The 26896-nt window shown below is 34.0% G+C and overlaps 2 protein-coding genes across 2 annotated transcripts; both read left to right on the forward strand.

Annotated features, from left to right (window-relative positions):
• Nucleotides 464-6384, forward strand: LOC109330674. Its single transcript, XM_019564936.1, has 9 exons — nt 464-924; nt 2253-2333; nt 2438-2806; nt 3099-3234; nt 3388-3550; nt 3746-3874; nt 4138-4332; nt 5199-5321; nt 5595-6384. Exons 1-9 carry the CDS (start codon nt 759-761, stop codon nt 5700-5702), a joined length of 1470 nt encoding a protein of 489 aa, XP_019420481.1. The 5' UTR covers nt 464-758; the 3' UTR covers nt 5703-6384.
• LOC109331831 (hydroxyproline O-galactosyltransferase GALT6-like) lies at nt 21154-25691 on the forward strand. The gene is made up of 7 exons (XM_019566574.1): nt 21154-22237; nt 22882-23114; nt 23208-23498; nt 23577-23705; nt 23814-23987; nt 24863-24970; nt 25112-25691. Exons 1-7 carry the CDS (start codon nt 21409-21411, stop codon nt 25319-25321), a joined length of 1974 nt encoding a protein of 657 aa, XP_019422119.1. The 5' UTR covers nt 21154-21408; the 3' UTR covers nt 25322-25691.

Below are 26896 nucleotides of genomic sequence, written 5' to 3' on the forward strand. Positions count from 1 at the left end.
CTTACTTTAAGTTTAAAAAAATTTATTTCACATTCTACCTATCAATTTTAGGAAAATCTAATTGTTTATATCTATTCATTAATTCAAAACATTAGATTTTCCTAGAATTAATAATTAAGATGTGAAGTAAATTTTTTATTCTTACGATGATTAAGTGCATCCTTCTCTATGTAAAGAACCACTGAGATATTTTAAACTATACTTTATAATAAGAACCAGATTTAGAATAAGTTGATATCTTTTGACCCATTAATGAATGTTTGAATGTCAAATATTACATAATAAATATAATAGTAAAGTATTTTAAATAATATGACTACTATGTTTTAATTCAACGTAAAATAATACTAAAATGAAACGAAATTTTATTATTTATTTGTAACTGAATGTATCAATTTGGGGTGTACTTAGACTTTGATATTGATCTTGATTGGCAAATATATACATATATACAAAAAATAACGTGTTCGAAGTGATATATAGTAAAACATATTTTTTTTTGTTTTCTGCACAGCTTTTATTTATTGTCTTCATGATGAAGATGACAGGGGAAAAGAGGTTGAAGTCTTAACCATAGCTTCAACTCTTCCCAATTCATTTTGCCAATCTCTTCTCTTTTATTTTCACTTCAATAATTATTTATCTTTCTCTCTCTTTATCATCATCATTGTGTATATATGAAACAGTTTTTTGAGATTATTGTGTATTGGTATTGGTGAGGAATCTGAGCTGAGGTGGAAGGTGAAGGTGTTGATGCTATGGGAGCGTGTGTGTCAACTGCGAAAGGGTCTTCCAAGAGAAAAACCCGGAAGAAGAGGAGTGAACTCAGGAGAAGAGTGTCTTCAAAGTTGTCTAAAGAATCATTGGACAAGGTTCATGTTGCTGGGTTGCCTGATCGTTCTTTTGCCAATCCTACTTTCCAAGGTTGATGTTTTTTTCTTGATTTTGCTTTTAGTTTTATGACATGCATGCATTTCTACGGACTGATTTTGGGGTCGAAGGTTGTAATTTGTAAACATTGAAACACAATTCTCAACTGCTAATTGTTCTTCCGTACCAATTCGTGGTTGTTTTGTGAATTGGTTCCATATAAGAAACGAACCGGATTTTTATCTACAATTGAAGTAAAAGAAAGAATAAAGAAAAGAATAGTAATTGGTGACATACACTCACCTACATGGATGAGTTACAACAAACAAGAATTTTTTTTATTATCGAGCATTTCTCCTATGGTGAAGCAAAAGTTAATTCAAATCCATAATAAGCATAAATATAAACTGATGTGCATGGAGCTATAAACACCATATTGAATACCCTAAGATACCAGTATTTGACAGGGTTACATACCACATATTACATACTCATATTTGTACCAAAGAGAACTGTGTATCATGTGACAGCAGAAAGATATTTGGTTTGTGTTCTTGTTTTCATATTGGAATTTGTTGTTGGAATCCTTTTAATTGAGTTTTTCTGGTTGTAGCGAGTTTTCTAAGTGTTTTTAGTTCTTTTGGGGTAGTTGGAGTTTGGATACTGGGAAGTGCTGGCGGTGGAGTTGATTTCTTGGTGTACAGTGGATTGGTTTTGCTCTGTAGATTATTAATTTGTAATACTAATTATATTCATACACAGCTGAAAGCGATGTCAATAATTGTGATCACTTAGCCAAAGTAATTTTATTTTCTATATGAAGGGAACTGTTGAAACACAACTTCTGGACTAAGAATGAACATATAAGATTTCTGGTTGAAAAGTGATATTGAAATTTGGGGGAATTGTAATACTGATGTCTATGTGTGAGTAGTTGAGCATAACTGCTGTAGGTGAGTTGTACCTATTTCAGCTTTGTTTTAAGGTTGGAGAAATATGAGCTTTTAAAACTTGCATTGGTTATTACCAACTTGGAGAGAGGGGTTGCAGAATCGGAATGAAAATTAAATGTATATCTTACAATGAAAATTAAATGCATATGTCTATCACTACGGATTTCATTTCAGTCCTTACTTCTCTGTTCTGTAAAACAAGTCTCAGTCCAATCTTTAATTCTCTTGCCCTGTGGATCTATTCCATCGGCCGGTGATTGCTATTTGCCCCCCTCAAGAAACATTTTGTTCAGCTTGTAATATATCATCTAGTTTAACTGCTGCTGATGATAAACAAACCCTCTCTTTTTCCTAAAATCCTAGTTGGCTATTATATTAACAACCTTCATTGTTACTAATTTTTTTGGAGTTTTTAATTTGTGGCTGCAGGAAGTATTGAGGAGTCATGGTTTGATTCATTTGCAGTATTTGACTCTGATTTTGATGATGATTATCAGAGTGTTCCAGAAGGTATTCTTTTTTATAATGTTAATTTAGATACATTTAGTTACTACTTTTTTTCGTAGATTAAATATACTTGAAAATATATAATCAAATAGAAATGATATATGCAGATGTAGCATCTCATAATGGGACTGAAGGTGGATCTATATCAAGTTCCCCATCTTCAAGAGATGGCAACCATAGAAGTTCAGATGTTCAACATTCTGGTGTAGATGTCAATGATTCACAACGTAAATGTGATGGAAATGGAGCAGTGTTCCTTGATGAAATTTCCTCAGTACATTCATGCTCAAACAAAGATGGTGGGATTTTGGATAATTGTGGGATTCTTCCAAACAATTGTTTGCCATGTCTTGCATCTACAGTTCCATCTTTCGATAAAAGAAGATCATCAAGCTCTAGTCCTCCAAGTGAAAGGAAGAAGGCTTATATGAAACCTTCCTTTAAATCAAAGGAAAGACATGGGGATGCTACACTAAGTGAGTTGAAATTCTCGGAACAGCATTGCTATCACTGTCTGTCATTGCCACTTTCATTAACCTGTCATGCATTCAAATCCATGTGATTTTATGATTCGATTTATCTTAATATAATTCACCTTCAAAATTTTATTTAGTAGGTCACGAAAAACTACTTTTTTATAAGATGTAGTGTTAATTTGTCATTTACAAATTTACAGTGGTAAAAGATATTTTAGCAAATTGTAGTTTTCCCTGGAGAATGCATCTGTGGTGCAGTTGTGAGTAAATAATTAATGTAATTCTTTTTCAGTTTCGCCAAAGACACTTCTGCAAAGACCAATTGCAGGTTCTCAAGTACCCTTTTGTCCAATCGATAAGAAAATGCTTGATTCTTGGTCACAGATTGATCCAAGCACGTTCAAAGTTCGAGGAGTAAATTATCTTAAGTAAGATTAAGGTTCTGTCAGTAATTTGTGTAAAATGCATTCATGTTCAAATTAATGCATAAAGAGTTTGAACTATAAAGTTAAATTGAGATGTTTTAGGTACATATCACTAGACAGAATCATGTTTCACTTGGCTTTTATTCTTTATTCAAGGGACAAAAAAAAGGAATTTGCTTCAAACTATTCTGCATATTACCCATTTGGTGTGGATGTGTTCTTATCTCCCAGAAAAGTCAACCATATTGCCCAGTTTGTGGAACTTCCTGCTATTAGTTCCTCTGGGAATTTCCCACCTATACTTGTTGTAAATGTTCAGGTATTCTATTTTCATAGCTTTAATTATTATTTAAAATCTAATCACAGTGAAATGTTCTAATTCCAACATTGGACTCCAAGTTCCATTCTTGCCTCTAATTGATTATTATGGCACATTGTCAAAACTCAAAAGAAAGTTTTTTAAACATCTTTTTGTGGCTGCATATTCTTATACTCTATGTTTTGTGGATTTCAGATTCCACTCTACCCCACGGCATTGTTTCAAGGTGAAACTGATGGGGAAGGAGTGAGTTTTGTTTTGTACTTTAAACTTTCTGAAAGTTACTCCAAGGAACTTCCATTGCATTTTCAAGAAAACATGACAGTAAGATATGGAACCTTCATGTGCTACTTTATTGCCTAGTATTACTAAGATTAATGCTTTAAGATTAGTTATTTGATTATCCATAAAATACAAATCTCCGAGAATAGTTATAGTAATTATATGACATTACCAAATCTCCCCTGACACTGCTTGTGGTTTTTCACTCTCCTCTTTAATTCCTTAATTGTTGTCTTTATGGCTGTCACTTCATGATTCACTGACCTTGTGTGTGAAACGAAACATGTGTCTATGTTTTTCTACAGAGATTGATGGATGATGAAATTGAAAAGATAAAGGGTTTTCCTGTAGATATAAGTGTACCCTTCCGGGAGAGGTTGAAAATATTAGGTCGTGTTGTCAACCTGGAAGATCTTAATTTGAATGCAGCAGAACGGAAGCTTATGCAGGCTTACAACGAGAAACCGCTTCTTTCACGGCCCCAACATGAGTTTTACTCGGTGAGTCTCAATACTTGAATGACCTTAGAGAATGCATAAGCCATCGGTTTTTACATGTTCAGCATACAAGCAGAACAGGATAGAACATGATGTCATGTTCTCTACTGTTCCACCCTCTTCTAGTGGAACCAATGTTTTCGTATTCATATGTCTTATTCTTTCCCATTTATAAATTACACCAAACACAACAAAATCCACATGTTCCGTTTTGTCCTATTTTGACACGACTACGGGTAGCTATATCGGGAACTACTTATCTCCATTTAGTCACCCTATAATCTCACATGATACCATCTTAAATCTGAATACGGCAATGCCAAGGCTTTCTATTATCTGAGTCTGCATGTCAGGTATTGGATTGGATGTCCTCATTGATGTTGAAAGTTTATTTTGTTTCTAAGTGAAATTTGAATGCCAAGAATCTACACTTGCATACGTGTTTTACTTTTCAATCACTCTAGTCCGTTTACTGTATTTGATGTTAATGTTTTCTTTAATGATAAATGGTGTCCATATTCATGTCAATGCCATTCTATGATTCCATGATATTATTCAATGTGAAGAATTAATATTACATTTAATTCTCAAATAGATCACCGAACCGAGGAGAACAAATTTTATATCATAGAAATGAAGAATTAAGAAAAAGTGAATGCTGTAATATTGAGGCTTCTCTGTGGGCTCCTTCCCCTTGTTGACTTGTAGTACACTTTTGTTGCATCTATCTTTACGGTACATTTTTATATTTGGCCTGCCACGTATAGTGATGTCATTTAGTTATTAAAGACACAGGATATCCAGATGCACTACTCTACTTTGCGGTCTTCTTTTGAATCAGCTCACCAATTTTGATATTTGTGTTGTAGGGAGAAAACTACTTTGAGATTGATTTGGATATGCATAGATTCAGTTATATCTCAAGGAAAGGTTTTGAGGCTTTCATGGATAGATTGAAGATATGTACTCTTGATGTTGGCCTCACAATTCAGGCAAGCTATTTCTTTTATGCCAAAAATCTAATGCACTTTCTCTTAATTTATTATTGAAAAATATTTCTTCTACACCTGAAATCCTACACCTAGCTTACAGTTTGTTATCAATGAGTTAAACATTGATTAACAATGTGCATAATCTGGTTAGTGGACTAATGTTTTTTTATCAAAACATATAACCTATGGAAAACATAATTAACTGACTAGAAATAAGGTGTAAGAATAACATAATTGTTGATTACATCTAATGTTTGCATCATAATATAACAGGGGAACAGAACAGAGGAGCTGCCAGAGCAACTGTTATGTTGTATTAGATTAAATGGCATTGACTACATGAATTACCAGCAACTTGGGCTAACTCAGGATCTCCTCTAATCTAATGACAAAAGTAATATTAGCAATCTTAGAATTTATGGTTAGTTATGGTCATTTCAAGATGTGTTTCTATGGCAATCATAGAATTGGTTTGTAGATGGTAGAGCATCTTGTTATGTAGAGGCAACAAAGCGTGGAATGATTGGATAATCATCTTGTGAAAGTGGCCAAGCATGCCTCGGGGAGGGGTTACAGGCACAAGCATTGAACAAACATGGACCTACCCATACTTACTTAAATTACAGAATGGGAGGGTCCATGCCTATAATTACTAGTTCTTTATATGAGGATAAAGTATCTCCTGTATAAGGAGATAAATTTATCTCCTCAACCAGTAAAACTTTGACACCTTTCTTTCACTCAATCAATTCATAAATTAAAAACTCTAAATTTAATTGTGTTTCAAAGGAAGAGTAACAATCTTTCACCATTTTCACTCGGTTACTTTCCAAACCACAACTCTAATCATTGAATCTGTGTGGGTATTGTGCCTCCCGGTGGCCATTGTTTGGCGCACGACAGTGGCTGGTGAACGGCGGAGTGAAGGTGGATGGTGACTGGTGACTGGTGGAGGCTAGGCTTTATAGGTACTTATAAAGTTATGATGATAAAACTAGGAGGTCCTAAACTCGTAATGGTTCTATTACAAATGTACAAAGAGTTGAATCACAGTGCTACGAAGGGCTTACGAAAGCAGTTGATTTTGTGGTGATCATTGTTCTTCATTTGTTTGTGTGTGGTTTATAGTGATGAAAATGAGTCGATCCAGAGTTCACCTCGGTTTAGTTCAATAAGGATTGACTCAGTTCAAAATTCAATTTGAGTTTGAATTTGACTCGATTAAAGTTAGCGAATAGTTCAGTTCAGTTCGAATGGTCTATTTAGACAACTCAAATAATTAATTAAATTTAAAAAATAGTGCAAAAGGTTTTTATATATATAAATATAATACCCCAACTCTACAGTTTTGTGGGTTTTTTTTCAAAGAACAAATGAAGTGAAGACCAAAGGCTGTCATCTTCCCCTGGAGACACAATTAAATTGAGAGTTTTTAACTTAAGGATTGATTGAGTCAAAGATAAGCTTATTTCCTTACACAAGATACTTTATACTCTCTTTATATATAAAATTCCTTTAAATTATAAAGTAAGCAATGAATGCTGTATCCAAGTTTAAAATATTAGAATACCCTTATATTTTCTGTGTAGGAAAACAAAATTTATTGTTCAGAATAATATAACAGTTGCACTTATGATAGATACATTTTTGAGGTATCATTAAGTGATGATTAACTACTTAATTAACTACTGTATATGCATGAATTTTCTGTGCATCTAATAGAAATGAATCGTATTGCTTTACCGGTTGAACGTGTGCATGATCATTGAAAGCAACTTGTTGAATTCCAACTTCATAGGCACATGAGTAGACAAACGAATTGAACTTTTGTTTTTTAGGATACTTTTAGCTAAACTTCCACATCAATCAAAACAAACTTTTATCTAGAGTGATCTCAAGGGTGTACTATGGTTGCTTCTCCCATATAGGATAATAATTAAAAATGTTTTTGGGGTAATATGGGATCTGAAAAGTGTAATATCTAAAACTGTAATACGTCAATGTATCACTTACTATTCATTTATATTATATTACTCTTACATTGTTAGTACATACACGATAATAAAAGAGAAAAAGATGTTTAGTGTAAGAGTTTTTTAGACTATCACTACATCATTGACATTCATTTTCGATCATCATTGTCTCTAAAAAAAATTAATTCACATGAATGGCGAAATATACCTCCTTTGTATATAAATCTTGACATTGTTATTATATAGATATTACATTCATAATAAAATCATGATATTCCTCCATCTCTAAGCCTACCTGAGCCATAAACAATCTTCCATTGGGAGTTCAGAACTGCAAGCAAATTGTTTGTGGAATTGTTCCACTCAGACCTACTAGGCCACCAATATCAAGATTTCAAGTGAGGTGATGTAGTGCAAAAATAATACCGAAGTGTAAAATTAATATTATAAATTTTTCTCATTAAATTATCGAGGTATGAAAAATCTTATTTATAGTGTAAACTAACTAGCTAACAAACTAATAAATATATGTTGAAAAACAATTCAACATGTATTAAATATGTAAGAGAAAGGTGACCCATCATTTGTGTTTGAAATGAATATTTATCTGCCGAAATTAGCTCTGGGAGATGGATATGTATCACTATAAGAAGTTACATTTTCACAGACAGTGGCTTCCCATTCACAACATTTCTGACCAATCCACTTTGCCAAACAACCAGATGTATCAATCTGAATTCCATTATTGAATCCCATCAATCCTTGTAAGTTCTGAATTGTAAGCTTCTGCGCTTTTCCTTATATCTCATTCTCATCCAAATGCTATCACTGTTAATAGTGTAACTATATGTAGCAGCTGATAATCCATGTTGCTATAGCAAATAGAGATGGTTCTTATGACTTGTTATCATATCAGTTTCTTTCTTGCTCTAGCAGATAATCAATGTTGCTCTAGACAGTTGCAACTTTTGTCTGTTTTTTAATAAGAGGTGTGTACAATTATAAAATAAATTATTTCTATATTTTAAGTACAATAATGAAGCTGTAGGAATGATGACTTGGATTTCATTTTGATCAATAGCTTACACTTCACAAGATAATGATAAAAACAAGTTGCATTGTTTTTGAGATGAAGCTTTCCTTCACTTTGTCAACTTTTCCCTTGAAATTCCTCGCTCTATTTATATGATAAAAACAAGAGAACGTTAAATATTATTTTTTATGTTGACCTTTGATTAATAATTTGTCGATTCAGGTAATTAGTGGGGGGAAATAATCACATAAAGCGAAATGATATATTAAGAAAAACTATAAATATTATGTAAATTAATGTAATCATTATATTCAGAAAGAATATTTTCTTTCAATTTGTTTGGGAAATTCAGAACCAATTTCTCTCCTCTGTGTGATGTAAAATGACCACTTGTGGAAGTGCAAGTATATAAAGAAAATAGAGAAGAGTAGAAAAATAACACCAATAATTGTTAACGTGGAAAAATATCTTCAATGTAAGAAGGAAACAACCACGAGACCTAGTCCATAAAATATATCCACTATAGAAAGTAAGATTATAATATTTGACTATCTCTTACAAAGAGGATAACACTCAATCTCACCAAAAAAGAATGAAAATACAAACTCTCTAGTATCTTACTAGGAATACAAATATCACACTATGTAAATATAAACTCTCTCACTTTCTCTCTATGTTGTTCTTTCTCACTTGCTTGTTGTATCTCTTCCTCACAAGTCCCCTATATATAGTGAAGGGGAGGAAGGCTCCATCATAAAGACATAGTGGATGATTAATTGTTGTCATACTTTTCAAGACACTTTAAAAAGTGTTACTCCAACTTTCTAAGTTAGACTTCAAAATTCTCAAGAGTCGAGGAATAATTCTAAGACTTTGGAATAACCATCATTGAATGTACTCAATGGCTCATCTAATTCCCAACAAGTCTCCCCCTTCCTGAATTAATTGATGGGTATCACTAGTCTTGCACATCCATAACAATCTGTTAGCTTCTTGAGTGAAACTGTCTTGGTCATCATGTCGGACCAGTTGTCATGTGTATGGATTTTCTCTAGCTGCAACTCACCATCCTCCAAAGCATTTCGTGTCCAATGATAACGATGATCAATGTGCTTTGTCCGAGAATGAAATGTAGGATTCTTAGCTAGGTGAATTGCACTTTAGTCATCACAGTGCAAAACATATATATCTTGAGCATGACTCATACAAGATATTTTTTATATATTTTATCTCCTTGCCAGCTTCATATGCTGCAATATATTTTACTTCGGTTATTGATAATGCAACACATCTTTATAACTTCGATTGCCAAGATACAGCTCCCCCTACAAAAGTAGTTAGATAAACTGATGTATATTTTCTGGAATCTACATCTCCAGCCATGTCAGCATCTGTGTATCCAACTAACATAGGATCTTCATTACCAAATCATAAACATCTTTTGATAGTTCCCATCAGATATCTCAATATCCACTTTACTGCATTCCAATGCTCTTTGTCGGGATTGGACAAGAACCGACTCATAACTCCAACTGCGTGGGCAATATCTAGTCTTATACAAATCATAACATACATTAGGCTTCCTACCACAGAGGAATAATGCATTCTTCTCATTTCTTTCCTTTCCTCATCACTAGTTGGACATTGCATTGTTGTTAACTTGAAATGTCCAGCAAGTGGAACACTGACAGACTTTGCCTTATCCATGTTGAAAATCTTGAGAACTTTCTCAATGTACTTCTCTTGTGATAGCCATAACAACTTCTTGGAACGATATCTGATTATCCTTATTCCAAGGATCTACTTTGCAGGATCCATATCTTTCATAGCAAACGACTTGCTTAAAACATTCTTCAAACCAGCAATCTTGGTCTTATCACACCCAATGATTAACATATCATCAACATATAGGAGGAGGATAATAAAATTTTCATCTTCGTACCTTTTAATGAATACACAATGATCACCAATTATCTTCTTGAAACTGTATTTGGTCGTGAAGGATTCAAACTTCTTGTACCACTGTCTCAGGGCTTGTTTCAGACCATATAAACTCTTATTCAGACAACACACTAAATGTTCCTTGCCTGGTTCTTCATGACCTTCTGGTTGCTCCATATAGATTTCTTCTTTGATATCTCCATGTAAGAAAGTTGTTTTGACATCAAGTTGTTCAACTTCTAAGTCTAGGCTAGCTGCTAGACCCAATGCTACTCTTATGCATGAATACTTCATTACTCGTGAGAATATCTTATCAAAATCAACTCATTTCTTCTGATTGCATCCTTTCACAACAATCTGAGCTTTGTACCTTAGTCTCGAGCTTCCTTCTTCAACTTTAAGCCTATACACCCATTTGGTTTTCAAGGTTTTTCTTCCTTTGGGAAACTCCACTAGATCATAAGTGTGGTTCTCATGTAACGAGTTCATCTCATCTTTCATGGTTTTAATCCACTCTTCTTTATCATATGTATGCATAGCTTCTGAGAAGTCTTGAGGTTAACCATTATCTATGAGTATGATATAATCTTCTTCAGGATACTTTGAATAAGGTATTCTGCCTCTTCCGGAGTGCTTTAGTTCAACTTGCATATGATGCTCTACTGGCTCAGGTTCTTGATGCATTTGTGTGTCTACCACCACTTCATCATGATCTAACTCTTCATTAATCTGGTCAAGTTCCGTATGAGCAGGATCTGCATGTTGGTCTATCTGTTTTGGATCTATATGATGATCAAGATCTGTCTGTTGAGGAATCTCTCCCACTGAATCAATGCGAACTTTGGACTTGCACTGGCTTTTCTTCTGAACATCTTTGATCGTCTGATCCTCAAAGAACACAACATCTTTACTTCTCACAACTTTCTTGTTTATCGAATCTCATAGTCTATACCTAAATTTATTTTTTGGAGACCCAAGGTAAATGCACTCTTTGGTCTTAGCATCCATCTTCTTTCTCTCATCTTTTAGAATATGAACGAAGGCTCTGCACCCGAATACTCTCAGGTGGTTGAGGGATGCCTTCTTCTTGTACCATACTTCCTCTAGAATTTTTATGTTCAGGGGTCTTGAAGGTGTCCAATTTATGAGGTCTACTGTAGTCTTCACTACTTCACCCTAGAAAGACTTGTGGAGATTGACATCTTGCAAAATGTATATGATCTTCTCCTCAATTGTATAGTTAATCCTCTTAGCTACTCCATTCAACTGAGGAGTCTTTGGTGGTGTTTTCTCTAGTCTGATACCATAAGCCTTACAATAGGCTTCAAATGGACCATGATACTCTCCACCATTGTCTGCTTTCAGACACTTCAACTTCTTCTTAGTCTCACGTTCTACTAGTGCATGTAACTCTTTAAATGTTGATAGTACTTGATCTTTGCTTTTTAACAAGTACACCCATACTCTTCTCGAGTGATCATCTATGAATGTGACAAAGTAGTAGGCTCCTCCGAGAGATCTTTCAGATGATTCACAAACATCTGAATGCATCAATTCAAGTACTTCATCTCTCCGTGAGGGATTGTCTGTTCTCTGAAAATTGAATCTATGTTGTTTACCATAAAGACAATCAGTACAAGAATCTAAAATTTGACATTTTATACCTAGAAGGTGGTCTTTGGCGAGCATCTGAAGTGTCTTCTCACTCATGTACCCCAATCGCCTATGCCAAAGATCTTTGGAGTCGGTAGCAACATTTGCTTCTCCAAAAAAATTCCTCATTGCATAATGTACAAAGATCCTTCCTTTGAGCCTCTAGCAATAACGAGGTTGCCTTTTGCTAGTTTCCACTTTCCAGCACCAAAGTGGCTGACAAAACCATCCAACTTACCCGTTGAGATAAGGTTGAAACGCATATCTGGGACAAGTCTCACTCATTCAGTACATGTAAGAAGGAAACAACCACGAGACCTAATCCAGAAAATATATCCACTATAGAAAGTAGGATTACAATATTTGACTCTTTCTTACAAAGAGTATAACAGTCAATCTCACCTAAAAAAGATGGAAATATAAACTCTCTAGTATCTCACTAGGAATACAAATCTCACATCATGTGGATATAAGCTCTATCACTTTCTCTCTATGTTGTTCTTTCTCACTTGCTTGTTGTATCTCTTCCTCAAAAGTCCCCTATATATAGTGAAGGGGAGGAAGACTCCATCATAAAGACATAGTGGATGATTAATTGTTGTCATACTTTTCAAGACACTTTGAAAAGTGCTACTCCAACTTTCTAAGTTAGACTTCATAATTCTCAAGAGTCAATGAATAATTTCAAGACTTTGAAATAATCATCGTTAAATGTATTCAATGGTTCATCTACCAAGATTCATTGGTCTTGCTTTCACATCAATTAGGAAGGATTTCCAACACAATTAAACATATAAATATGAACGAAAAAGGGATACTAATTTGATTTTTTCCCCATATTTCACCTATGTATAAGTTCTCTTTTAAGAATGAGAGGATTAAAGTACGTGGCTACGAACCACGGTGTTGGGGTTCGAATCCCTCATACAAGTGTAATATAGCAGCTGCATATCTATGTTCCACATATGAAGAATGATAGGTAGACAACCATGTGGTTAGGATTAATCATATAATGAGAGGGAAGAGTCTAGTGGTTGGACAAATTTGGAAGTTTCTCTTTGGTAGTTTGTCAACTTCCAACTTCTATGTACTATTAATATAAAAATTTATATATACTTAATATATTATTTATTATTCATTTATATTTTTTAAAAGTCAATAATATTTAAATATCAATGATAAATGATATACTAACAATATATAAAATTCATTTTTTTTTGTGATTCATGGTTTGAAACTCCTATACACATCTTAAATTTGAAACTTATTTAACACTTAACTGCACAAATGAATATTTTTATGCGTGTAAGAATGTAATATTTATGCATTGACAGTGTAAAAATTATATACAATTAATATATTATTCATCATCAATTTGAATTATTTTTTTTAAAAGTCAATGATAATTGAAAATGAATTATAGATAATACAATAACAATATAAATAACTATTATAGAGTCTTGTATACATCTTTTTCTCTAATTGTAAAGCTAATATATATTATTGTCTCTATAAAGATTTATACAAAACCATCATAATATCCATCATTAATTTATATTACTTTTTTGAAGAGTCAATAATAATTAAAAATAAATAATAAAATGAGAGGACATAAAACTCACCATATACGTGCATATTTTCCATAATTGTAGTATTTTCATTAACATTGTTAAACCAGGGTCATAATAGACCCAAAAAATAGATATGTAGTTTATGGTTCCGTAGTACATAGCAAATAAATTGGAACTTTAATTAAAATAAACTTAACGTCTAAGACATCCTAAATTAATGATTGGTCTATGGTTATTAGAAAGATGAATATACAAGTAGGTAGGTCCATTGAACAAAAAACTAAAGCCACTGGCAGCAGGTTGTATCCTAAATTTGGTAGAAAATTCTCTAATTTTTTTTATCATATACATAATTAATAATATATATATTTTTTATATATGTCAAATTACAAATTTATAATAATAAATAATAGTAAGAAAACTTTATCTAAAATGAGTATATATTATTATTTAATCGGATCTAACTTTAAGTTTAAAGATTGACCTGATTGATATTTAGTATCGATTTGAGTTCAAAAAATGATCCAAATAACATTCAAGACTAGATAAGAACGAGTTTTAATCTGTCTCAGGAATGATGAGATAAGTAATGCCTTCATGAAAATATAACAAATTGCTTATCCAAATAAAGCTGCACGAATTATCCAACAGAGTTTTATATTTAGATGGTCTGTGATCCAAGCATCAAAATTTATGTCTTCAATAAATTCTTCACTGACTCCTTTACCAAGCACCTCTCTCCTTTAGTTTCTGATGTTTCCAAAGGTATGTCAAGATTTTTATTATAAGAGGGTAAAATGTATATACTGACAGTATAAAGATTTATACACATGCATTTCATCATTCACCGTTCATTTGGATTACTTTTTCTGAAAAGTCAACAATAATAAAAAATCAATAGTGATGATACAATGACAGTGTATAAAACTCATACACTGTCAGTGCATACATCTTTTTCTCTTATTATAAATTGTATTTTTTGGTTTAATTGTCATACAATTTCTTAATAAAACAATAAAGGTTTGAGACATCCAAAATTTTAATTTTGACATGATATATTTATTAGATTGGATCAAATTTGTTGCTTTATCCAAACCAATATCAACGTAACCCAAATCCATTTTATCAACAAAATGTGACTTAACCAACAAACAGAACTAGTGTATGTCTAACACACTTCTCAACATTTGTGTGGTTTCTTTTTTGCATTTGTGAGATGTAACAAAAGATGAGTTTAAATCAATGATTTTCAAGTTATTAACTTCATGAACTTGATCTATATATTTTTGAATGACGCTTAAGGAGGAGAGAAAATTTTAAGTAGATTAAAATGAAAGATAATACATATATTGTTTTGCATTTTTTTTCAAAGAACAAAAAATACTTATATATGTAAAGTGATGTTTTTAATATATATTTTGTGTGAAGCTTATCATTTTACAATTCTTTTCAGGATAACTGTTATGGTAGTTGCATCTTGTGATAAAAGATGGTCCCAAAGGGAACAATAAGGCTATGTTTGGGGTGAAAATAGAAGGAAGGAAATGTGGGGAATAAAAGAGGGAGGAAAAAATATTTTTCAAAATGTAAATGTAATCCAATAAAGTGAATGAAATAAAAAATTTGTGGTACTTATGCCTTTTATTTGTCATTAATTTCCAATATATTTAAAAAAATCCAAATTCCAAAAAAACAAACTAAAACATGTATGTTAATGTAACTTTCAATAATAAATATATTATTCCTCTCAATTTTATTTTCATTTTATATTATACCAAACAATAAAAAATTACTACATTCTATACTTTCCTTTCAACGATGGTGGTTAGGCTCAACATAAGAGATGGAATTTGGTGTCCGTTAGAACTCAGAAATTTAAGGGATAGTAAAAAGAAAAAAGATTGTTTGAATTGTATTGATCTTATATATAACTTTGTTTAAATCAGAAAAAAAGCGTAACTGACCACATTTTTAGTGCCAATAAAGTGGTCATTAAATGGTTTTATTCTCCATAAACACTAAATTAAAACGGCTATCTAACAATCCTTCCCTTAAACTGATGCATATGTGTTTTAGTCTCGCTTGAGCGAGCAGGATGACTGTGTGCATCACTTAAGCGAGAGACACACAGAGATTTGACTCCCGGAACTACAAATTGTCGCTTGAGCGACCCCCTCTCGCTCAAGCGAGAGTCACATAATGATTATGGTTTCTAAATATGTAAATTGTCGCTTGAGCGACACCATCTTGCTCAGGCGAGAGACACGCAAAGATTTTGGCTTTTAAACCTGTAAATTGTCGCTTGAGCGACAACCTCTCGCTCGGGCGAGAGTAAAACTTGACACTTCCTTATTCTCTTTAGTAACTTCAACCATTCCAAACATGTCACGAAGTTTATGAAACTACTCCAACTTTATTGGTTTTGTCATGATATCTGAAATTTATTCCTGAGAGTTGCAGTAGCTCAGCTCAACAACTTCTTCATTTACCAAGTCTCTTAAGAAATGGAACCTTATATCAATATGCTTGCATTTTCCATGAAACACTAAATTTTTTTGGTAATTGTATAGCAAGACTATTATCACACATAATTGCAGTTCATGTCTTTTCTTCAACTCTAAGTTTCTTCAACACCCTTCTGAGCCAGGCGCACTGACATGCACACAATGATGCTACTATATACTCTGCTTTCGTAGTGGAAAGAGCAACCCCTAATTGTTTCTTTGAGGACAATAAACAGCAAGAGACCCCATCATAAACGCAAATCCAGAAGTACTTTTCCGACAGTCTAAGTTGTCGACATAGTCATTATCTATAAAGGCTGTGAATCTCAAGTTGTTTTCTCCTTTCTTATAAAGAATCCCTAGATCAGTTGTACCTTTCAAGTACCTTAAAATTCTTTGATGCAAGCCAATGTGACATAGTTGGATTGGACATGGACCTTTTTATTAGACTAACATCATACGTCAAGTCAGGCCTAGTGATAGTTAAGTACATAAGACTTCCAACTACATGCTTAAATAGAGTTTCATCAACTCTATCTTCACTTACAACCTTGGACAACCTTGAACCTGTGACTATTGAATTCTTTACTAAATTGCAACCTCCTATGTCAAACCTTACTAATACTTGTCATGCATACCTTCTTTCGCAAATGAAAATTCCATCTGATCCATGCTTAACTTCTATTCTGAGAAAATGTCTCATCTTTCCCAAGTCAGACATATCAAATTCCATCATCATTGAATTTTTAAATTCATCACCCATGGCTCTATCATTCCCAGTAAAGATCAAATCATCACCATAAAGACTTATTATTAATATCTTATATCCTTGCGACTTTGTGAACAATTTGTGGTGCCTGTTTAAGGCCATATAATGTCTTTCTCAGTCTATAGACTTTCTCTTCTTCTCCTTTCTTTATGAAGCCCTCAGTTTGCTGCACGAATACTTCCTCCTTAAGCTCCCCGTGAATAAAAGCACTCTTCATATCAAGTTGAAAAACTTCCCAACTAAATTGTGCAGCAATTGTGAGTATCATACACATGGTATCAAGTCTTGCCACTGGAGCAGATACTTCAGTGTAATCTACTACATGGTGTTGTGCATATCCTTTTGCCACCAGCCTTGCTTTGAGATTCTCTACATCCTCATCTTCGTTAAGCTTAGTTTTGAATACTCATTTAACTTCAATAGGTTTGACTCCTTTAGGCAGTATAGTAAGTTCTCAAGTTTGATTCCTCTCTGGCTTCGATTTTGTTGACATTGCTTCTCTCCAATTTTTGCTCTTCATTGCTTCTTCAAATGAAACTAGATCATCCTTACTCATCATCATCATTACATTCAGATTTTCTTCTTCAGATAATCCTTCTCCTGTTTCATAATCTACCATCCAACCTGGTGGTCTTCTTCCTCGTTCACCCCTCACTTCAGCCAATTCTCCATATGTATTTGGCTCATTTGAAGATGCAGGTGCATATGTCGGACTGCTATTCAAATTGTTTGAACCTGTTTCACCATTTTCCTCTTCATCTGGGTCATCATCTCCATTATTTTCATCCTTATATTCAACTTCAGCTTACAAACACGAGGAATTTTTTAGTTGCATAGAGGCTGACACATGAAACATTCTATTCTCACTCATGTTAGTTTGCCTAATCAGCCCCCTCATAGGATGAAATACTTTGCAAGTCCCGTCCTAAATTAAAATGGCTAACCCCTTCTCTTGAAGTTGTCCTATGCTTAATAAATTGTTTTTGAGCTCACGGACATAGTAGACATCATATATTACCTGAGTTATACCTTTCAATTGCATCCTTATACTTCCTTTTATTGTCACTGCCATTCTCATATCATTCCCAAGCTTTACTGTCCTGTTGAAATCTTCTTCCAAATTCAGAAACCATTCTTTATTCTCTGTCACATGGTTACTGCAGCCCGAGTCAAGATATCATATCTATTCTCTCTTTGTTTGAAGAGGTTCTTCATATGACATCAACAAGATCTTTTCTTCTTCTTCTTCTGCTTCTTCCAACTCAGCATAATTTGCCTTATTTTCCCAGTTAAGACACTCATATTGAAAGTGCACCAACCTATGGAATTTGAAACACTCAATATTTTCTATGTTTAGAGGTTGTCTCCCTCTACCTCTGACATGTTCTCCTCTAAACACACCTCGACCCATTCCTTTGATTGATCTATCTTCTTGAGCCACTTTCAACACATGATCTTCCTCTTAATATCCCTACATTCTTTATTCATGGACCAACAAACTACCATGCAACTCATTAATGCTCAAAATACTTAGATCATTTGACTCATTTATTGATCAAACAACATAATTGAACTTAGTTGTCAATGATCTAAGTATCTTATTAACCACTGTATTTTGCTCCATTGTCTCACCATTTAAATTCATATTGTTCACCATGGTCAAGGTTCGTCCCAAGAAGCTGCTCACCTTCTCTCCTTCTTTCATGGAAAGCAACTCAAACTCCCTTCTCAAGGCTTGAAGTTGTGCCCTTTTTACCTTTGTGGACCCTTGATACTTTTGTTTCATTGAATTCTAAATTGCCTTTGGTGTCCCCTTGTCAAGAATTGTTTCCAGGATTTCTCTATCAATTGCCTGAAATAAGAAGTTCTTTACCTTTAGATCTTTGAGCTTGGCCTCCTCCATGGCCTTCCTCTGCGTTTCACTTGATGATGTTATCCTAATTGCTGCAGTAGGAATCCATTCATCCACGAGGTTCCACATCTCCTTGCTCATGAGAAAATTCTCCATTATCATTGATTAATAGTCATAATGACTATCGAACCTCGGAATGGATGATTGCACAAACTTATCTGAAATTGACATCTTATCTCTATCTGTCTTTAACTCAACTTCTTACACACTCAGTCATTCTATATATCTCTGTGTTTAACTCACACTTCTAACACACTCAATCATTCTATATGAGGCCCCTTGCGGAACTCTGATGCCAATTGTTAGAACTCAGAAATTTAAGGAATAGTAGAAAGAAGAAAGGTTGCTTGAATTGTATTGATCAATTGATGTTTTATATATAGCCTTTTCAAACCAGAAAAAAGCGTAACCGACCATATTTTCAATACCAATAAAGTGGTTATTAAACAGTTTTATTATCCATATTTTGTGCATCCTTAATTATATAAAATTCTATTATGTCATTTTTTTATTTCCAATACATGTTTATCATTCAATACAAGAACTTTCAGTATTGTCCTTGGATAGTGAATCTGCCAAATGCCAATGGTGATAATGATGAGTTGGTGCAGATACATGGGTTTTGGGTGTGGGGAGAGGAAAGAAAAAATCTTCTTTTCTAATAAAATTATTTAGTAATATAATCTTTTTGCTGGAATCTTCTCTCTTAAGTAACAAATATATTTTGTATCCATTTTGTTGAGTACCAGTGTACCACTACTAACATATCAATTCATAAAATAGGCATGACTTAGATAGTGGGAAACCATATATATAGTCCTAAGTCGTGAGGGAGAATAATAAAAGATAATAAAAGATGATGACCGACTCAATTGGGAATTGGAGAATGACGCGTACACTTCATGGCCACTCCACCTGTCCCCCTTTATGGCTCCACTATCCTAGAGAAGCCAATTTACAGAATTTAATTAAATTTTTCTCATTCATTTTCTTTATTTTAATAAGTATAATATTTATGTATTATAGCTGCTGAGTTAACGTTCATGTTTAATCTTTAAAAAATGCATTCAAACATTTTCTTATTTCTCCTTTCCCGTACCCTGTCATAAACTGCAAGAAAAATAAAATACTTCATTTGCTCATGTTATGTCTTGTAATACTGTTATATACTTTGTCATTTTAGAAAATTAAAATATATCATATTACTATTATTAACCATCACAATTAAGCAAGAACCTGGGTTCGAGTCTTGTGGATGGAAAAAATGTCTGTTAGGAGAGTTAGCCCCACTTACCTATGGATGTTCCCGACTCGAACAAGATTACCTTCAGTGCGAAGATACCTGTGGGAAACCAAAAAAAAAATTAAGATGGTGGGTATTAATAAATTAAGCTCAGTTTAAAATATTCTTATTACAGTGTGCCACTGATTGCCATATGGATTACTTTTTGGACAAAAAGATGTGGGTGATATGTACATAATTGAATAAAGATAGTAATACACTCTACATATATTTTACGTAGATAAACGTTTTATATTATTTATTTTTATTATTTTTTAAGAATTAATAACAATTAAACATAAATCAATAACATCATATAAAATTTATGTATTTCTTTTTCTCTATAATCAAAAGCAGTGATAAGCATGAATTTGATTAAACAAGACTATTTCCCTTACTTGACGTTAATTATTGGGTGAAACTAAATTTTATCATGACCTTGATGAAATGAAACCCTATATGTGGTTCTAATTAAGTCAAGCTAAACTGGATGAAGAGATACAATGTAGTCATATTTACTCCAAAATATATTGTGAGCTATAATATCAGAGAATAAAATTTTATTATCATTAATTAATATATCTTGTCTTCTAAGATTAAATATTGTTAATTTTTCAATAAAAATCTTAAATGAACCATCAAAACTCATTAAAGAATAATTAATGTGTATATGCCATTTTTCTCAGTTATAAAAAAGAAGAATATTCCATTTTAAAGATTCAAACACGACAAGGAGAATTTTAATGTAACATATAATTTAAATTTAACTCGAAAATAAAGCTGCTCTGTTTTCTTTCTTTTGTTTTTTATTGGAGCTGCTCTAATTTCTAAAACTTTGAATTTGTCACAATCAATTTTGAACCCACTAAGATTTTATTTTTATATATAGAAAATAATCACTTTCTACTGCAAGAATATCTTGTTAAATGGTACAAACCATGTTATAATTTGATTAATTTCTCTAAAATAATACATTTATAATGCAAGTGCATCTTTCTTCAGTGGTAAATTAAAAATATGATTAAACAAATTGTTGGTTTAATAATGTAAAATTCTGTTAAATATTACATGACTAAAAAGTCAAGAATAATAATACTCATTAGAAAAATAATCAAACATCTTAATATAAATTAATTCCTTACAAAAAAAAACTAACAAATAAAAATTAAAGACGGTGTTCTTTCACTTATTTGTCGTTTATGATAAAAAATTCAAATGCACAACAAAATCTCAAACTTTACACTGACAAAACAAGTTTTCATTCTCTTTCCCTTTTTCTGCGTTTCTATTCATGTGATTGAAATATGAAAGCTTTTATATTCATTCCACAATGCTTTCTCATTCTTCAATAGGGTTAATTAGTTTCCAAAATCATTAAACAACCCAAAAAAAAAACAACAACCCCATTGAGAAAAAGTTCCAAACTTTGTGTGGTCTGAAGGATAAAACATGAAGATAGCAAAGGTGGAACAATCTTCATTCATGTTACCCAACAGGCTCACACTTCTTCAATTTTTCATGGGGATGATGCTTCTCTACTTACTCTTCATTAGTTTCGAAATCCCTCTTGTTTTCAAAGCTTCTGTTTCCACTGAAAAAGGCACCACATTTGGGTTCACATTACCCATGCCACTGTTACTAGAAGAAGAACCCGAAGAACAACCTTTTCGGGTATTCAATGGGTCAAAATTGCAGAAAGTTTCAACCTTGAGCTTCAACGAGAGTTTCACCATTGACAAAAATGGAGAATTTTCTGAACTTCATAAAGCGGCGAAACATGCATGGGTTGTGGGGAATAAGCTATGGGAAGAAGTTGAAGCTGGTGAAGTTAAAGTTAGTAACTTTGCATCAAATTTTGAGAACGAGAATCAAAAGAAGAAGAAGAACATTTCTGATTCGTGCCCAAATTCGGTTTCACTTTCAGGGTTTGAGTTCCGGGAAAATTTCAAAGGGTTGATGGTTTTGCCTTGTGGATTGACCCTTTGGTCGCACGTGACAATTGTGGGTACCCCTCGCTGGGCTCACGCGGAGCGTGACCCGAAAATCGCGGTGTTGAGGGAAGGAGATGACGCTGTTATGGTGTCTCAGTTTATGATGGAGTTGCAGGGATTGAAGGCCGTGGAGAATGAGGAACCACCTAGGATACTGCATTTTAATCCGAGGTTGAAGGGTGATTGGAGTGGGAAGCCAGTGATTGAGCAAAACACGTGTTATAGGATGCAGTGGGGCACTGCTCTTAGGTGTGAGGGGTGGAAGTCACGTGCTGATGAGGAAACTGGTGAGTGAGAGTGGTGTTTCATGTTTATAAAGTTTTTGCTTTCTGTTTTGAAAATGCATGAGGTTCTGTTTTGTGTTTGATTTTTTAATTGTAATGAAGCGAATTTGACATAGTATACTAGCATTGTTCGATCCGTTTAGCTAACTGCACCTAATAGGAAAACAGATTTTCATGGTGTTGTTGTTGTTTAAGTGAATCTAGGATAAGGGGTTTTCCAAATGTGCTGCAAGATAGTTGATTTGCGGGGATAGGGAGTTGAATTTGGAGATTGATAGTAATTTTATTTCTTTAGTTCCATGGGCGTAGTTTGTGTATTTCCCAATTCACTTGTGGTCTATATGATGAGTTAGAAACAAGTATTCTTTTACCAGTGTTTGTGACCTTTTTATTCAATCATCCAAATATGTTTTTGCTAAATCAAGCACAGAAGTTCTTAACTTTTTTACTTTCCGGTTTATTGTTGGATGATAGTGATCAAATTTAAACTAATATAAAAAAGAGATAAACTCCATTCTGTTATCATCATTTTCATTCCCTGCAATCTCGGCATAGCAGGAGTTTTATTATAGCACCATACTGCTCTTTTAGTGTGTCTTGTTCCAAGGGATACCACTCATTTTGTTGATTTTCTGGATTTTATGAAGTTGATGGACAGGTGAAATGTGAAAAGTGGATTCGTGATGATGACAGCCGCTCAGAAGAGTGGAAGACAACATGGTGGTTAAACAGACTGATAGGGCGTAAAAAGCAGGTGTCTATAGACTGGCCATATCCCTTCGTAGAGGAGAAACTATTTGTTATGACCTTAAGTGCTGGCTTGGAAGGTTACCATGTTAGTGTGGATGGGAGGCATGTGACATCCTTTCCCTATCGCACGGTGGGTACATCCGTACATGAATTATAACTCCTACTTCTGTGAATACAGAAATGTCTTAAGGATTTATGTTACATTCACATTTCCCTTTCACAGGGCTTTGCTCTCGAGGACGCTACTGGACTATCTATAAACGGAGACGTTGATGTGCATTCTATATTTGCGGCTTCCTTACCTGCATCACATCCTAGTTTTGCTCCACAGGTGCATCTTGAGTTGCTTCCACGATGGAAAGCTCCTCCTCTTCGCAATGTGAACGTTGAGCTTTTCATTGGTATCCTTTCTGCTGGCAACCATTTTGCTGAGCGGATGGCAGTTAGGAAGTCTTGGATGCAACATAAGCTTATCAAATCTTCACGTGTTGTTGTTCGGTTTTTTCTAGCTTTGGTAAGATTGAATGCATGTTCCCTACCCCCGGACAATGATAAAAACTGTGAATAATTTTTTTTCCATGTCTCATGATAGCATGCAAGGAAGGATATAAATGTGGACATCAAGAAAGAAGCAGAGTATTTTGGAGATATTATTATAGTCCCATACATGGATCATTATGACCTTGTTGTGTTGAAGACCATAGCTATCTGCGAATATGGGGTGAGTGGTAGGAGGAGTTAAATGTTGCTTACTTTTGTTTACATTTTAATTTTTTAGCCCTCTTTTTGCTTGCTATATAATCGGTTGCTATTTAACACTCCTTTTCAGATTCGCACAGTGGCTGCTAAATATATCATGAAGTGTGATGATGATACATTTGTCAGAGTAGATGCTATCATAAGCGAAGCAAGAAAAGTTCGAAGTGATAGAAGTCTCTACATCGGAAATATGAATTACCACCATACTCCCCTTCGCCATGGCAAATGGGCTGTAACATATGAGGTATAACTTTTCTGTTGGTTTCTCGGCTTCTGGGAGTTCTTCCAAGCTTTTAAGTTTCCTGTTTAAGTGTTTATATATATGTTGATTATCATATATAGTTAGCTCTTACATATTATGTTAGATTAGATAGCCCTGCTACGGGGAATCTGCATTTACAACATTTGCTTTTTCTAATTTCTCTTATAGTGCATGATTTAAAATTATAACCTGTCATCAGAAAAAAATTAAAATTATAACCAGATGATGTATTGGTGGTGAAGCTCGTCATGGTTGTTGAAATCAAGTTAACTGTGCTGTCTTCTCTAATTGTCTGTGTACGAGGATCGTAACTTTCCATGAATTCTTTCAGGGTATTTGTGGCATTTGAGTATTTTTTTAAAAATCAAATCAGCTATTTTATCATGGACTTTGAGTGATATGGTAGTTGGTGCTCAAATACTCTCTCTTGTATAAAATCTGTTTCCATGTGGTCAACTTAATTTAAATGTTTAAGTGAAGTCATTTGACATCTTTTGTGAGACTAATATTTTCACAATTGAAACATTTGGATTTTCCTAGATCATAAACTAAAGTGCTGAATGTTATTTTTCATGCTTTCTGTGAGACTCTTAGTAGATTACAGAACATTAACATTACATATTATGCTCTTAACTGATTAGCTTTTCATTTAGGCATATGACTAGCTGTGTTTCTCATAATATGACTGAAGTCAAATAAGCTGAAGTTCCTTCTTTTGGGAATTCGACGCAATGATATTTATGATATTTGTAACTTTTGGTTTCTTTTGTGACTCTGGATTTGTCATCTCATGTTCTTTGCATAGGAACGTTACTCACTGTTGTATGTTGTTTTCCTCCTCCCCTCACAACTTCCAGGAATGGGTAGAGGAAGAGTATCCTACATATGCTAATGGTCCAGGTTACATAGTCTCATCTGACATTGCTCATTTCATTGTGTCCGACTTCGAGAAGCACAGATTAAAAGTATGTCAGCAAACTATCTTCCCCCCGGGTTCTGTCTGCTAGCTTGTACATATATATGTGTGTATTTTGTTTTGACATACACTGGGTGAAAGTGTTGGGTGTGTTGATCACATCATTTTAACCATTTTCGATGCGATGCAGTTGTTTAAAATGGAAGATGTGAGCATGGGAATGTGGGTAGAGCAGTTCAACAGCACAAGACCAGTAGAATATGTGCACAGCTTGAAGTTTTGCCAATTTGGGTGCATTGATGATTACTACACTGCTCATTACCAATCACCCCGACAAATGACATGCATGTGGGATAAGTTGCAAGTTCAGGGAAAACCACTCTGCTGCAACATGAGATGACAAATGCGGAAAACAGTATAAGCGTAGGTGGTCTGCACTAAAAGGAGAAACCAAACAAAGAGAAACATAGACAGGCAAGTTCTATGGTCATATGTTAATCTCTGTAAATATGCACTTTGAGGGGGAGGCCGGGGGTTTACTTGGATCTAACGAGAGATGCTAGTGCCCTCGCCGTATTCCTTAGTTTTCCCCTTTCTGATCCATGCCACCCCACAAAGTAATAGATGGCCTAGGTATATTATTAGTATCGTGTATAAAGTTGGATACTACAACAATCTGTGCAGGGAACAAACCAGTGGTTTGTAACTTTGTGATGTAGAGCAGATGGTACAGAAGCAAAATGAAATTAATATTCTGCTTTGAATTCATTTTTCTATGTTCTCATTCATTTCTGATCTTTGACTTCATTTTCATGCATCTATAAGTTGTTTGTTCTACGAATTTTGTGAGGTTGTTAACTTCATTCATTAAATGTTCTACACGCCTATCAACTCTGTAGATGTGCTCTTATAATCTCTTAACAGCAACATCCCATCATTCCTTGGAGTTTTTGATCCCTGGGTTTTAGAGATCTAAGCATAAGTTGCACAACAAGATAGAACACTAGTTTAGACTTTGATGAATAGGGTAGTGTTTGAGTACTACCATGGTTAACATTCCCACACTCAATGTTGAAGTTCCTTGGTAGGGTTGAAATTGTTGCTTCTTTATTTCCCTTGTAGAAGAGTTAAACTTTTATGTGCAGAACACTTTCGATGAAAAATGTGTTGGACCAGACTCCGACCGAGGAGCCTCCAACTACCGGGGAGTTCCATTGTTACATGGGTATGGGAAGAGTGAAGAGTCACAAGTGAGACACCACGTTTTGAAACAAAACCTTAAGACTATCACCTGAGCCTTCAGATCTCGAATCTGATACTCTTTTCTTCAATGCTTTCGAGTGTAATGCCGCCTTTACTTCGTCTAAGGTCAGATCTTCTCGACCATACATCATGGTGTCGATCTTGTTGGACCAGACTGAGACCTGAGAGCCTCCAACCACTAGGGAGTTTCATTGTTACATTGGTATGGGAAGAGTGAAGAGTCACAAGTGAGACACCACGTCTTGAACCAAAACCTTAAGGCATTACTTTCATGGGTCTTTCCTACTTATAAACTCTTTCACTCTTCCTTGCATATCCAATGTGGGATTTCACACTTGAATAAACCCAACAAAATGGATAATATGCCATGTAACTTATTAGAGGAACATGTTCAAGCCTTTAATTTTTCTTTCCGGGTACAACTCATCACTATGTCAATGGTACATATAAGAGTAAAACACAGCTGTTAGATATTTATGGAACGACATGCACACCGTATCGTCCAAGTAATAAAATCTGGTAAAGTACCGGGATATCGTCCTCAAGGAGCAGAGTAGATTTACACCAATTCCTATAAGAATTAGTTGAGCAATATTTACAAGAGGATGGAGTATCTCCTGGTGTGAGGAGATAATTTCTCTCCTTACAAGTTAGGCAATGACACATGATTATTTTTTACCTATTTTAAAAATAAATAAGAAAACAAAAAGTA

This window comes from Lupinus angustifolius, chromosome LG17, assembly GCF_001865875.1.
Source record: "Lupinus angustifolius cultivar Tanjil chromosome LG17, LupAngTanjil_v1.0, whole genome shotgun sequence".
Taxonomy (NCBI): Eukaryota; Viridiplantae; Streptophyta; class Magnoliopsida; order Fabales; family Fabaceae; genus Lupinus; species Lupinus angustifolius.